General features: G+C 37.0%; 1 protein-coding gene across 1 annotated transcript in view; it reads right to left on the bottom strand.

The window, feature by feature from the left end:
- LOC107041655 (mucin-5AC) overlaps positions 1 to 16377 on the bottom strand; it is a 100601-nt gene that overhangs the window by 17899 nt on the left and 66325 nt on the right. The window contains exons 7-12 of the mRNA XM_015262296.2: positions 13841 to 14956; positions 8531 to 8734; positions 8270 to 8353; positions 6294 to 6470; positions 5788 to 6156; positions 2559 to 2642 (exon numbers count right to left, since the gene is read on the bottom strand). Of these exons, the coding sequence (XP_015117782.1) occupies positions 2559 to 2642; positions 5788 to 6156; positions 6294 to 6470; positions 8270 to 8353; positions 8531 to 8734; positions 13841 to 14956 (2034 nt within the window). The remainder of the gene's footprint in view (positions 1 to 2558; positions 2643 to 5787; positions 6157 to 6293; positions 6471 to 8269; positions 8354 to 8530; positions 8735 to 13840; positions 14957 to 16377) is intronic.

Here is a 16377-nt window from a genome sequence, read left to right as displayed (position 1 = left end):
TTTACTAAAAATCAATTGATATGTCGTAGTTCAAATTGATCAGTTCAAATGACACAAGTTGAAATATCTCAGTTAAAATGGCGTAGTTGAAAATTTCAGTGAAAATGTCGTAGTTAAAATGTCGTAGTTGAAATGTCGCCTAGTTGAAAAGACGTGCTACCGGGGCATGCTGTTAAAAAATTTGGCAGAACTTGGCGGAAAAAAAATGCATGTGTCAAGTTTTGCAGGCTCAAAATTTTGCTAAATTAAAAAAAAATTGATAAATTTTAATTTTTTAATTTTTTTAATTGATAAATAAAAAAATTGCAGGTAAAATTTTTAGCCTGCAACACTTGACACCTTCATTCGTTCACAACGAAGCTTTCGGAAAATATAGCATAATTTTGCAAGTCGCGTGATGTTACATAAATACCCCGAATTTCCTCCTACCTTTTGATAATTTCCCTTTAGCCTTTGAATATTTCCCCCTAGCTTTGCAATTGCTTTTTTTACAAATAACTATCCAATATCGTAATACTGCACTCTGCTAGGCTAGATCTGACCTCCAGAAATTATCCTCCAAATACCACTCGACCTCCAAAACTAATCGTATATTTCGATCAAGTTACCCTGCAAATAAACGAGGACATCAAGTTTTGCAGAAAAATGACTCGTGTTTTCTAATCTGCAAAGCTTGACACCTTCATTTATTTGCTTTTAAGGGGATAAGTCGGTGAAATTTAAATGTCTTCACTGGGTTTTGGGACCCATTGAACAGTTTGTGATAGATGACGAAATATGGGAATATCTAGGGAAAATCGCGTACCCGATCGATTTTGCCCCGTACAACCACGAAAAACTTCATTTTTTCCTGTTTTTACGATTTTAGCGTTTTTTAAAAATGTTCGTTATACTTCAAAGAATAAAGTTAAGCACCCGTTTTACTGTATTCGCAATAGATCATGAAGTTTGAATTTTATAAATTTTTCGCGTCTCTAGAGTAGAACTGAAAATTCATTGTTTTTAGTAATTGAATATTGTAATCATGCGTAATTTAATTTTTATGAACAAAAAAAATGGCACGTTGAAGCGAAAAGGTGGGTTCAATAGAAAATTTATGAAATTCAAAATTCATTTATTCACGATCTATTGCAAATAGCGTAAAACAGATGCTTAACTTTATTCTTTGGAGTCTAACGACCATTTTGAAACAAAAAGTTAAAATCGAAAAAAATGAAAACTATGGCGCAAGGAGCATTTTAAAAGTAAAAAGAGGAAAAAATTCAGTTTTTCGTGGTTACACGGGGCAAAATCCATCGGGTCCGCGATGTGCCCTAGTTATTCCCACATTCCGTCATATATCACAAACTGTTCAATGGGTCCCAAGGCCCAGTGGAGACTTGGAGATGGAACAATTCATCCAAAATTCACGAGAAGAAAAATCATTTTTTGTCATGAAGTATGAGTGGGATTGGTTTTAATATTTTCAAAAAATGTTGTTGGTCGCACAGGAGGCGATTCGCAGCCCCCTGTATTTTACCATTTTTGTAAACAAAAAAGTTGGAAAAAATTGTTTATTTGTAGTTTACGGGTAATTTTGAACCTCCGAGAAAAAATAAATGGGGATATCAAATAAGAATAGTAGACGAATAATTCTATAATTCTATTTCATTAGGTACAGAATTTTGATATTTAGAGGCTAAACACGAGGATTTTTTGCGAGTCGCGTTTTCAGAAGATTTTGATAATTGATTGATACGAGTATGGACCAAAAAAAATTGTCAATGCCTTCGGTTTAGTTGAGAATAGGAATACAATTTTTCATAAATTTTTCAGTTACAAACTTTCATGTGAGAAAAAAAATCCAAAAACTGCTGCGATTCCCTCATATGGCGACCACTCAAGAGCTAACGAAATCGACAGTTGAAAAAAATGTAAATTTGGAAGTTCGATAATTTATTTTACCAGAGGGAGCATCTAAAATTTATCCGAGAGAGACAAAAAATGTAATTAATCCTGTGATTAAATCAGTGTTAACTCAAATGAGGCTACAGGATAGATAATAATTATTTTTTCGGTTAAATATTCAAAAATTATGACCACTAGGACATAATTTACCTCGAGGATAACTTGTACCCTAGGGCTTTCGGTTATTAGAACTTGGTACAACTGGACCTAAGTGATAATATAGTACATTACGCAACTAGTGCGGAAAGCAGGCGGTTACTCACGAGGGNCACTGAAGAAAAAAGATCACATTTATTTAAAAAAGTAATTATAAAAAGGTGTGATTGAAAAATTTCATTTTCGTTACTGAATTCTCAATGACTTATCACTAATTTCTAGAAATCAATCACCAAATTGCAGTGAAGTTTCGGTGAATTCAGTGACATGTCTCTGAAAAGCAGAAATAATTTTTCTCTGTGTTTCCTTGACATTATTTTGATCATTAGAATTCAATAAAGCCTAAGGGCTGCGCCGCCCTCGTGAGTAACCGCCTGCTTTCCGCACTAGTTGCATAATGTACTATATTTTAAAGCAGAAAAATATTGGTGAGGGTAATGGCATAATGTACTTACTCGGTTCGCCAGCAGTCTCTCGACGTCACTGAGGGTTTTCGGGGTGGAACTGCTGATCGAGTTCCCGTTCTGATTCGTCTGTAACTGAATAAATAGGAATTGTTAGAATCGCATGTTTTTACTGGTTTCAAGTAGTTGCATATTCTGCTGTGGAGCGGCGAAATATAATGGAACCGGAAAATTCATTGAGGGCTGGTTGTACCAAGCATGGTTAAGAAAATGCTCAGTTGAGTATCGGAATAAATAAAAATACTCTGCCGATCAATTTCGTTCGAAAGTTTATAGACGATTTTTCACCAAAAAACATGGCATATCGATGTATCGATAGTTTTGACAATCATCTCACTCGAATCGTTGCTGTTTATACTCGACAAGAAAACACTAAAGAACATGTTAACAGCCAGTGACTCTCAATATTATTTCTTATGAACTTATTCATCACCTGAATAGTTATTCAGATTACAGTTTTAACTTCAAGGCCAACGGGATGTGAAAAGTTAGCTCGTTACGTTTTACCACTTCGGGGTTGAATGCATTTGGTCTGTCAATTAAGCTGATTTTTACAAATGTCACCAGGCGGAAGATTACTTCAGCGTGTGTAAGGGAATCATTTGGATTGATCCATTGGAAATAAGCTTTAGAATGGATATCGCTCAATTTCATAAAATGTGGACGTCCACGTGAAAAGGGGCCACTTTGTCGGTTCTAATTTCCGAGATATTCACGTTTTTGTCACAGCAACTCCCATTTACACCAATGTTAAATTTTTTCATCTTTTCCAGCGACGTCATTTTTGACCCTATGAAGATCATTTTGGGCTCAAAATATGCGGAACGTTACCAATATTATCAGATAATACATAACACCATATCGACAAAGTGGTTCCTTTTCATGCGGACGTCCACAAATAATGATTGTAATCTATTCATACACGCATTTTCGAATTCGTAAAATGCGTGAATTTTAGTGAATCGGGTATAAGGATGAGATAACTATCTATGGAGGCATGGGTTGAATCACGATTGTGATAGATTCAAGACTCTGTTAACCTTTGAATCTAGAAATTTCAGAGATTTCACTTCAAAATATCAATGAAGCTTAAAGGAGTGGATCCTCTCTAAACTTCATTGACATTTTGAAGTGAAATCCATAAATCTTTTAGGGATACACATGCGTTTCGAAAGCTCTACTATTGAAAAATGAACTGCATGGAGTCTCCTCGACTTAAAAAAATGTTAAAGGACCCACTGGAGAACAATCAAAGTAGCGGGCTTTTAAAAGAATAATAACAATTATTTTTTGCTTCTGAATGGAAGCTTTGTAATCATGACTTTTTTCGATTTCCTAATTTTCGGTGGAAATAGCTAGAAATGTCATGAAACGCGAACTCAAGAACGATGAAAGCAAAGACGCTGAACTTCTGGTTGCTAATTGGTACTACTGATGGTCAAATTTGTGCTAAATTTCAGCTCGATCGGTTGAGCGGTTCCTGAAATATCGCCATTCCTCAAAAATGGTTTTTTTCCGATATCTCCTTAACCATGTGACGGATTCCAATTTTGTTTTCAAAATACTCGTCATGATATCTATTCAATCGAATCGAAAAAAGGTCATTCCGCTCCGAGCAATGTAGTTTTATTCTCGTTTGCTCATTTCTTCACTAAAATTGCTTGTATGCATGATAACTTGAAAAATAATTGAAATAGAAACTTGAAACTTGGTATGATTTTAGGCCTTATGATAACAAAGTTTGGGATTGTAGATGAACGGAATCGGACCATTAGTTTCGAAGATAATCAACTTTGTATGTGAAACTCTTTTGCTCAATATCTCAAAAACCACTGGTCCGATTTCATTTCTTTTTCAAAATGTCCGTCTTGATGTCATCTATCTAGATCTAACAAAGTATGTGTACCATCCCATTGAAAAGTTTAGAGATATTTACTTTTTTCAATTTTTTTGGTTGGAATTCACTTTTGCGCATTATGACATCTGTAAACCTGAGGAAAACCTTTTGAAACTTTGGCTTATAGTTAGGATTGTCAAGAAACATTCCTACATCGAATTTTAGATAGATATATTTGATTGTTCTTGAGATGGAACAATTCACCCAAAATTCACGAGAAGAAAAATCATTTTTTGTCATGAAGTATGAGTGGGATTGACTTTAATATTTTCAAAAAATGGTAATCCTTATGCCTTCATTTTTTTAAAACATACATTGATATTTATTCGGTAGCCTACTACCAATGAAATTGGTAGAAATGAAAACAGGAGAAAAAAAACGTGGAGAGTAGCAGTCGTATGTAATCTGTCAAATGGCTTCTTTCGCGCAGCTTGTTTTCAATCTGAACTAATGATTGTCGGGGGTCTTTGAGTGACGGGGCATCGAGTTGAAATTTCGAGATAAAAATCCACCAAAAAAGCAATCCAGATAATGGAATCGGGCCTTAAGACCCGGGTGTATATCTTTCGAACGTTATCTCGATGTTTTTTTTTCGTCTTTCGTCATCTGAAATTGTCAATTAAGTCCTGCATCATGCAGAAGTTTTGCAAAATTATGAATGAATAATCAAAAAAAAGTAGAAAAAATTCTTAATTTTTTCAAAGAGCATTTTTAATTTATATTCAGAATAAGTTGAATAACAAGAAATTGAAAAATGTATCTGATTTACGATGACAAATGGCGGCCTGTCACCCAATATCATGCAGGGGGACGACTGATTTCGTAAATCTTTTCCCACACTGCACGGAGACATTCATTACGGAAAAGGCTCTTTGAAAAAAGTTGTAATAATTTGGAGAATTTTTTAATCACACTTTTCTCACATATAAATGGTAAATGACTACATACCACTGTTTTAAAAATTAAGATACCTAGCTGTCACTTCCCATGAGGCGTTAGTGTTTTGTTATCCACCATGGAAAATGACAGCTAATAGATAATTTGCCACAGCGAATCAGATATTTGTAATTTCCACTTTTTTCAACTCATTCTGAATCCCAATTAAAAACGCTCTTTGACAAAGTTCAGAACTTTTTCTTTTTTTTTATCATTCTATCATAATTTTTGGGAATTTCTACATGATGTACCACTCAATTGACAATTTTGGATTACGAAGGATAAAAAAAATCCAGATAACATTCGAAAGATAGTACACCCAGGCCTTAAATCATAGATCTACAGTGAGGCAGTCTGTTATAGTAATATCTAGTAAAATAGAATTACCAATGAATTGAGGAAGGCGAGATCATCAAAAGTAGCTCCAAAGGGTGCTGGCCGTCCAGCGACAGTACTAAATGACCGTGTTGTAGGATCCAAAGTTGTACTGCTGATTGTCGCTGGCACAGTACTGGGTACCGCAGTTGTTGTCGTTGTTGTAGTGGTCGTTGGCCTCGTGGTAGCAGTACTGGTTGTAGCTGCCAAGGTGGTCGTAGATGTAGTACTGAAAGTGGTAGAGACACTAGGTGCAACAGTGGTGGTCGTGATCGAAGTGTCTCTTGCCAACAGAGCGTCGTTCGACATGGGGGTGAAGACCTCGGGGAGCCGATTTATGGGAGGCACAGTGATCGGGGATCTCGATGGACTCTGCTCGTCCTGTAACATAATTATGTGACCGACGTTGATAATATCTACATTGGAATCATCGTGGCTGGGATTCAACTTCTCTATCTCTCTTCATTCGTTGGCTCAGTGTGGGTGGAATTGGTATTAGTTGGGTAGGGAATACTTACGATGGTATTGGAGGCGACTGATGCTCGAATCACTTGGGACTCGGTTGTGATACCGAAGATCTGATCTAGCGGATCTTTCCAGGGGAAACCTGGGGGCGCTGTGACCTGATCCTTTGAAATTATGTCCAGGGGGGGCAGTGGGCCTGTGCTCGATGCTGGGCCCTCGTTCACAGCACTCTGGTGATTACAAATATGTGTATCAATTTATTTGATGATTTCGCGGGATTTTTCGATACACTGCCAGATGATATTGAAATTTCATAGACAGGAGAACGACATTAAGGATATCCAGGATTAGGCTAGCAAAATCGTTGGTTGAAAATGACCAAAAATCGTATATTTCCCACCAAGGAAGGGAAAATAAAGGAGTCGTGCCCACGTGCAGAATTACGTGATAAGCACGTAGGTAAGGGTCCTTTATTCTACCTCCCGTGGTGAGAACGTTATTTTTCGTCACGGCGTAGGGCGAGGAAAATCTGCCTTTCCGCCCGCCGTGGCGAAAAATAATTGTTTGGTTCGAATTTGAGAGTGTCAAACATGAATAATTGCTATGCTTTCAACAACAACGAAATATTTGGTTGAAGAGGCGGATCATTCATACAAGACGGTGCCTTTTCAAGATATAAATATCGTTTATAGAGGGAAGTTTATCTAGAAATATTTTGTCCCTAAGTTACAAGATTGCTGTCATATCGTTATTATTATTTCATTTGAGAATTCATTTTTTGTCTGTGATTATTGAACAGCCGAAATGACAAATTATTATTGATTGTTTCATATAGATGTTTCAATCTCGGTGCACGCTTCGCATGTTTGGCATAAAAAAATCCTTTTTCAGTATTTTTTGACTCGTTAGAGAACTCTGCTGTTTTTCTCTCAATGTAGATTTCATCATTTTCAATCATCAAATTTACCAATTAAATTGCGTTTGAAAAATTTGAAATAAATCGTGAATATCCTGCATAATTAAAATTATATTTTAGACAGAGTTATTATTTTTCTCAACATTTAATGTTTATAAATAAATTATTGAAATGGTGCAAACTTTCCAAAACCTAATTATTTTAGGCATTAAATCGATTTTTGGTAAAATTCTCAATATGAATAAATTTGTTACGATTCCGAACAAATGCTTTTTATTGTGAGAAATTGATTGTTTACAAATTATTTGTAGAAAATGCTCGTAATTTTCAAAAATTGCAATTTCCAAGTTATTTCGTCAATTTTCCTCTAAAAATAGATTTTCTATTTTTTCAGATTTTTAAAATGTTTTATAATGGTTTAATATCAAGATTCAAATTCAGAGTTGCAAAGTTTAAACAATAAAATCATTGTAAAATTTCCGGAAACTTAGGGTCCAATGGAGCTCAAATGAAAGCTCTGATGTTCGACTACAAAAGTAGGAAAGGATTTCGCTCAAGAAAAAACAGCGAAAGTACTTGGATATCCTATTTCTTTTTTCTATTTCGACAGAATCGGCCAAAAACTAATAGAATTGTTCAAAAGAATCATATAATTGTTCATAGAATGCAAGCGAATTCGCTGCATTTTGTAAAATGAAATTCTTTCATACGTGCAGTACCATAACTTTTAAACAGCGCATATTTAAGGATTTCCAAGTATCTTTTACAGTTTGGTATCCACACTATAGACTCAACCATTTCGGATCCTCAAATTTCTCAATTAAATTGCATTTGAAAAATTATCATCATAATTATCATAATAAATCATGAATACTCTGCGTAATTCAAATTCCATTTTGCACAGAATTATTATTTTTTTCAACATTCGTCGTTTGTAAATAAATAATTGAAATTGTTTACACTCAAATGGGGCTTAAATGAAAGCTCCGATGTTCAACTACAAAACCAGAAAAGCATTTCACTAGAGAAAAAATAGCCAAAGTACATGGATATCCTTAACATAGTGAAACTTTCCATTACGTTTCCCTAAAAAATAAACACCAATGAACTCACCGTAACTGAATTAATCTTAACACTAACGACCCTCGAATCATTGTTATTGGATGAATCATCACTCCAGTAGTTGATGAACTTCTCCTGAAACAAATCAAGCGCCACAGTGGCCGTTTCACCTCTATCGATTTCCATCGACCGTAAATCACGGTCCACTCATTTCTTTCTTCTTTTTTCACCTCCCCACACTTTTATTGTTTTCATTCTATTTAAATCTCTTTCTCTCTCTCTTTCTGTTTGCCAACAACAACAGTGCAGTACCTGTCCAATGTACACGCTGCTGCGTTGACCTCCGGCCTCCTTAGTCCTGCTGGCCTTGTCCCTCTCTCTGTCCTGAATAATACGACCACCCTGCGGATTGACGTTGGAGGGTGTTGCTGATGATGGTGGTCCCTCTGTCGTCAATAATCCCATCTCTGTTGTCGCATTCAACGATCCCATTTGCGAATTCAGCGGAATATCACTCTATAAATATCGACAATTTATTACTACTTAAGCCAAAGTAGGGAGGAAGCGTTATTGTTTGCTGGAGATAATGTAAATTCAGCGAGACATTTGTGCATTATAAAGTGTGTAATATCGAAAGATGACTAAGAGAATGAAAGTGATATTTATGGTTTGCCATAAAACTACGTAAAAATGAAAGGTGCGAAGGAGTGCAATGATCTTTGAAAACCTGTACAATTTAAGTGCATGATGAATATTCACAGCAATTTACAATAAATAATAATATAAATATTATTATTGTCGGTATATACATGTCACCGTTACGGTGTATCATATTTCGATATTTTCGTTGTGTCCCTGGAAGATTTCAATGCCACTTGATTCAATACTGTAACTTGATAATCGAATAAATTTACGTAAATTATTGGATTTAATCGGCATTCTTCTGGCGAATTGTTAACACATTGCAGAATGCAAATAAGAATCGTAAATTCACTGGTGAAGGGGTAAATGAAGATGAGGCGAAAGATGACATGTAGATTATTTTGTCGGTATCTCGGATATGACTGTGTTTGGGAGAGTTTTTCAACGAGAAAATTCTTGTCAGATTTCGGTACAGCCTTTCTGAGGAATTCTCCTGTGCTCATTAATTTCCGAAATATTTACGAGAGAAAAAATTTGTAGTGCGGAATGGATTTTGAGGATCGGTCGCAATTTTTTTCGAAACAGAAGGGCTTAGCAACAATCATCGAAAACGATTTTGTAGATACTTTCGTAAGCTACAATAACAGTTGTCTGACATTATCGTCCAAATCTACTTGTTCCGAAAATAATTGGAGAACGATCGTCGATTTTCCGATACACTTTCAGAAAAAATTGAAATTTCAGTTACAGACGAGTGACATTAAATTCAATTGAGAGAGAAATTATAAATTTCAATGAAAAATCAATGAAATTAGAAATTTTTGGGCAGCAAGAAGACGGGAATCTCCTAAATTACTTAAATTTTCAGTTAGTTGTAAATTCAAGAATGCATTTACCTAAATTTCTCTCATTTGTAATAAATTTCCTCGAAACAGAAGGGTGTAGCAAAAATCATTGGAAACTTTTTTTATAGTTGTCATTCGCTTCAAAAACCGTTGTCTGACATTATCGTCCAAATCTACTAGTTCCGGATATATTTGGAAAGTATTCCGTAGCTATGTTACAAGTACTTGAAATTGATAGTCGGTTTTCTAATACACTGTCAGAGAAAATTGAAATTTCATGGACAGGCGAATAATATTAAATTCAATTTAGGGAAAAAATGAGGAAATTACAAATTTCAATGAAAAATCAATGGAATTAGAAATTTCTGGGCAGCAAGAAGACGGAAATCTGCTAAATTACTTCAATTTTCAATTAGTTGTAAATTCAAGAATGCATAAACCTAAATTTTTCTGATTTGTAAGAAATTTTCTCGAAACAGAAGGGTATAGCAAAAATCATTAGAAATTTTTTTTGTAGGTGTCATTCACTGGAAAAACCGTTGTCTGACATTATCGTCCAAATCTACTAATTCCGGAAATATTTGGAAAATATTCCGTAGAAATATTACGAATGCTTGAAATTGATCATCGATTTTCCGATACACTGCCAGAAAAAATTGAAATTTCGTGGACAGGCGCGTGACATTAAATTCAATTTAGAGCGAAAAATGATGAAATTACAAATTTCAATGAAAAATCAATGGAATTGGAATTTCTTGAGCAGGAGGAAGAGGGAAATTTACTAAATTACTTGAATTTTCAATTAGTTGTGAATTCAAGAATGCATTTACCTAAATTTTTCTTATTTGTAATAAATTTTCTCGAAACAAAAAGATATAGTAAAAATCATTGGAAACTTTTTTTGTAGATGTCAATCGCTGCAAAAACCGTTGTCTGACATTATTGTCCAAATCTACTAGTTCGGAACTATTTGGAGAATATTACGAGTGCTTGAAATTGATCATCGATTTTCCGATACACTGCCAGAAAAAATTGAAATTTCGCAGACAGGCGAGTGACATTAAATTCAATTTAGAGAGCAAAATGATGAAGTTATAAATTTCAAGAATGTATTTACCTAAATGTCTTTGATTTATAATGAATTTTCTCAAAACCGAAAGGTCTAGCAAAAATCATTAGAAACTTTTTTCGTCGACACTGTCATTCGCTGCAAAAACCGATGTCTGACATTATCGTCCAAACCTACTAGTTCCGGAAATATTTGGAAAATACTCTATAGCACTATCACAAGTGCTTGAAATTGATCGTCGATTTTCCGATGCAGTGCCAGAAAAAATTGAAATTTCATGGGTAGAGGAGCGATATTAAATTCAATTTAGTGAGAAAAATGTTGCAATTCCAAATTGCTCTGAAAAATCAAAAGAAATAACTAATTTTTGAGCAGTAGGAAGACGCAAGTCTCCCAAAATACTTGAATTTTTAATTAGTAGTGAATTCAAGAATCTATTCACCTAAATTTCTCTGATTTATATTAATTTTCGTGAAATAATTGAACTTAAATTTACAGTTTCCATTGATTTTTTCATTGAATTGAAAATTTTCAAATATGAAGTTGATTGAAATTTCAGTGGAGCTGTCACTTGATAAAAATTTTCAAGAAAAATATCGGACATTTCAGCCAAAATTTTTTAAATGCAGATTTATTACACAGGGAAGCACTAGAGAGCTCCGTTTGCCCTCATTTTTCTCCTTTTGAACTATACTTTCCGATTTAAAAACAGAAGAAATCTTTTCAAATGTTGGGGCAATTTTTCATATACAGAATTGGTGGATTCGCTCATGATTTTTTTCGTTAAAAATTTTGTAGAGCGCAATTCTCTCCCAAATTACTTGAATTTTCAACTATTTGTAAATTCAAGAATGTATTTATCTAAATTTCTCCGTTTTATATGAATTTTCATAAAATAATTGAACTTGAATTTACAGTTTCCATTGATTTTCTCATCGAACTGTGAATTTTCCATTACAAAATTGATTGAAATTTTAGTGAAGCTCTTATTTAATAAAAATTTTGAAGAAGTTTACCGGAAATTTCAGCCAAAATTTTCACTAGTGTAGGTTTATTACACTGAAAAGCACGATGTTGCATAAAATTTTGTAACATGTCTAATTCTTTTCAATAAAAATTTTGTAGAACGCAGTTTTCGCTAAGGTGTCACGAGACCCCGATCACTGCACTCTAATTATTGGAAATTCATGTGCGAATTATCGAAATTGTGGGATTCATCACCTTCCGCCACTTCCATCAGAAACACATATAATTTTTCTTTTGATCTCCATTAACCCCTCCCCAACAGAGCCACAAGTAGAAGAATTTTAGTAGAAACCAGAATTACACAAAAATGAAAAGAAACAATAAAGCGTTAATAAAAACAAAGACTTCAATAAATCGAACACAGTAAGTAACAAGTAAAAACTGTAGAGAGTAGTGTCGCATCACTGTTTGTCACAATAGTTTTTCAAATTAAAAAAGAGAGGCAAATGATACCATTTGATTGCTGGTACTCTGGTTACCGACGTTACCAACGCCCGGGAATAAAGTGGAAACGTCATTCTGATTGGGTTCATCTCCGTCGATAGTGATAGCGTTACCAGACAGTCCAAGATTTAGCTGGCTACGATTACCGCTGACTCCAATAGGTAAACTCATTAAATTATCCACAATACGCTTATTAAATAAACCATTCGGACTGTTATCCCCAATGTTAGACGTAATTGATATTGGCCGGTTAGTTATGCTTGCTGTGGTAGTACTAAGCGAGAAGACAACTTCAACCGGATTGCTCGGTGGGTCCGGTATTACCGTTCCATTCGGGTACTTGCGAACCAATTTTCCATCCGGGAAGATACCAAAGATCACGTAAGGGCTGTCCACATTGCGGCCATCAATGAGGTTGTCCTCGGGTCGTTTCCTCACGATTGTCTTATTAGGATAAATTCCGTAAACATGATAATCCCTCAGCGGAACTAGGGTTGACGAGCTAGAGCTGAATCTGGGGGCGGGGGTCATCCTGGTGGCGCCAAAACGACCTGAATATGGCGTCGTTGGGGCCCCAGTTGTTGCTGGTGAGGCCCCGTTCGTTGGCGCCATCGTGGTCGTGGTAGCAGACGCCTGAGACGGGTCTTCAGACATCAACGAAGTCGACTCTGACGCAACTGTCGTCGCACTATCAGACTGAATAGTGCTGGAGAGGGTGGTGGGGGGATCTGGGGGATTGGGGGTCGTTGGGGGTGGGGCTGGGGTCGGGGTGAGCTCGTCACTCGCCGTCGTTTGGGCGGTTGCTGGCGTTCGGTCCTGGAAACCGGCAAGTATATTAGGATCGTCGGTAGGGGGCGACGATTCTGGGGCCGTTGTCTGGGTGGTGGGATCAGAGGGGGTTGTATTTGTATCTTCAGGGGTTGTCGGTGTGGGGGACTCTGTTGTGTCTGGGGTCTGGGTCGTCGCGATTTGTTCGGTTGTTGTAGGATCAGTGGAATTTGGGCGATCGGTTGAGCTTTCTGTTGGGGGATTTGAGATTTCTGTGATAGGAGTTAGTGTCGTTGATTCATTTTCTGTTGTTTCTTCTAATTTGGTTGGTAATGGAGGTGGTTCTGAGGGTGGAGATGATGTAGTGACTTCAGGAGTTATTGTTTCGACGTTTGGGACTTCTGAAGTCGTGGGGTTATCTGTTTGTGAAGCTTGTGTTGTTTCTGACCCATCAGAGGGCTCCGTTAGAGCTTCTAGAGTTGTATTTTCTACGGTATTATTCATTTGACCTAGAGTCTCTACTTCTATTGTTAGATCTCTATCTGTGTTATCTAGAAAGCCACCTAACATCTGGGCTGGATCGTCGGCATTGCCGGACGACGCCTTGAGATTTTGTGACTGCGAGGAACCGTTGTTGATGTTGAAGACACTCATGAGTCTCTTCATCATTTCGCTTAGGAATGTCTCGTCGATATCCGAGAGGTTCACGTCGTTGTCGGATGAGTTTAGATCGCGGAGGGTTGTGCCTTCGGGGAGTTGGGTTGTGTCAATTTCCATTGTGGAAGATTCGGTTGATATTGGAGTTGTGCCGTCCTGGGAATCCATTACCTGATTTGTGGTGGTAGATTCCCGAATTTGAGAGAGGATCTCCAAAGACGAGGTGGTGGCCTCGGGGGTGGTCGCGAGTGATTCCGTTGTAGACTCGACAGGGACAGGTGGTGAAGATGTTTCCATAGCAGAAGTCGTTGAAACAGCTTCTGTTGCAGTTTCTACGGGCGCGGAAACTGTAGTTGTTTCTATAGATGCAACAGTCGTGGCTTCTGAAGTTGTTGGAATAGCTTCTGTTGCAGTTTCTACGGTCGCAGATGCTGTAGTTGCTTCTATAGATGCAGCAGTTGTACCTTCTGAAGTTGTTGAAGCAGCTTCCGTTGCAATTTCGACGGCTGCAGGAGCTGAAGATGTCTCCATGAGAGGAACATCTTCTGTAGTTGGAGAAACTGTTGACGATTCGATGATCGAATTATCTAGATCAGCCGTTGTAGTTTCTATCGATGCCACCATGGAATCGATAAGACTTCTCATGAGAATCTCCATCGGTTCCCTAGTTACCGATAGCATACTGATCTCTGGAGTTGAATCTATTGCAGCTGCAGATGCTTCAGTCATCGTCGGGTCTGTTGTGTCATTCACTTCATTACTTAGTTCAATGGTAGAGCTATTGCTGAGGCTTTCAACGGTATTTACATCGACCTCAGGCATTTGAGAAGTGACTGAAGTGGTTTCAAGGGCGGGATCGATGGTGGAAACAACGGAATCAGAAGACATTACTTCTGCTGTCAAGTCACTAGTTTCAGGACCACTTGTGCTGACATCAGCGGCTTCAGTGGTATCTGGTGGACTAGCGGACGTAGTTGTAATAATCGCGGCTGTGGTTTCTGGGACTGGGAAACCATCTACATTGGTTAAACTATCAGTCGTTGCTACTGACGCTACACTTGTCTCTATCATTGATGTTGTGTCATTGTTAGCGTTACGCGTTACGTTAGGGTCACTAGTGTCGTTATTGGTCGCTACCTGTGGAACCGTATCAATTTGCGAGTGACGTACATTGTCAGTCGTTTGGTCTATTTCGTTGGTTATACTAGCTGATTCCAGGGCCTGGTAAAACGTTATGACTTTGGGCTCGCCGGGGCTTGAGACTGATATTTGGGGCGATGGGCCGTCCTGGGAACAGAAAGGGGGTGCCGGTGCTGTACACATTTACAAGGGTGAATCATGCAGTGATATTTATGATGGTTAACATTCAAATTATATGTATTTACATTCTTTTAATATTTAATGAATTAATTTGATGAGGTCAGGGCTTGTCAGACACTTGAAATTATACGAGAGTTTCAGGCATTTGGGCAACATGAATTTAATACACGGAAAAAATATAAAGCATATTTCCATACGACTGTGTAAATAGTGGATTTCGTCATATGGCCGAAAAAAACTTTTTCACCACGCTGTGTCTGAAGTGACATTTTACGCACGCTCCGCGTGCGCAAAACCCCATTTCCCACACATTGTGATGAAAAATAGGGTTCGATACTCGCGGGAAAAGTGTTTTTAGACTCGTGGGATTATATCACTCGCCTTCGGCTCGTACTATAAACCTCCCACGGGCCCAAAAACACTTTCCCGCAATCGTATCGAAATATACTATTCTGGTGTGTATATCATAATGTGTGCGCGGAGTGTGCGAAAATTTTACTTTACCCGAAAATCATAAAATAGTATATTACGTACTCGCATCGAAATATACTGATTGTGTTACTAGTGCGTAAAGTGCCACTTTTCGGACGCACGTGTAAGGCATCCTCTTTTATTGTGATTCCTGCCGAGGTCATTATTCGAAATGGTAGTGGAGGTAAAGTGGTTGTTTTGGTGCACAAATGCGTAAAATGCATGAGCATGCGTAGAGGAGAGTCTACAATAAAGCAACGCTGGATTAACGCGACGCGTGCGAGTGTTTGAATCAATCATTCAACTGTTTTTCGATTATGTTGATAGTTCCATTGTAGATTCTCCTTCAAGCTTCGCTTGACGCACTCAAAATTCACTTCACGCACGCTCTTGCAAATATCCGCTGCACGCCGTGTGTAAAGCAATCACTTTACGCACACTAAAGTGTTTTGAAAAGTGCACTTTTCAGGCAGGTATCACAAAATAGTATATTTCGATGCGAGTGCGTAAAAGTATTTTTCATCACAATGTCCGTAAATGACGTTTTACACACGGAGAGAAATTTTTGATAAAAATTACCCTACCGTTCTATAAAAGTGTATCATGNATTTCTATCCCGAAATTTAGTAAAAATTAATATATGATTATCAAATTTTATTCTACGTTAGAGAAATTTTATCCTGATAAAAATAAAAATTACCGTGCAGGTAGAGTAAAAATTATTGTACTAGTAAAATTACCAACCGTTCTAGAATTTTCGTTGTTATCTACATAAAAATTACTGGACTGAAAGGGTAAAATTTATTATGCGTCAGGATAAAATCCCTCTTACGTAGAATAAAATTTGATCATCATATATTAATTTTTACTAAATTTCGGGATAGAAATGAAGAAACGATGACTCATGATACACTTTT

Source organism: Diachasma alloeum, unplaced genomic scaffold (genome assembly GCF_001412515.2).
Source record: "Diachasma alloeum isolate Michigan unplaced genomic scaffold, Dall2.0 Dall_scaffold_00371, whole genome shotgun sequence".
Classification (NCBI taxonomy): Eukaryota; Metazoa; Arthropoda; class Insecta; order Hymenoptera; family Braconidae; genus Diachasma; species Diachasma alloeum.
The sequence above is the reverse complement of the archived record's forward strand: the minus strand, read 5'-3'. Positions and strand labels throughout refer to the sequence as shown.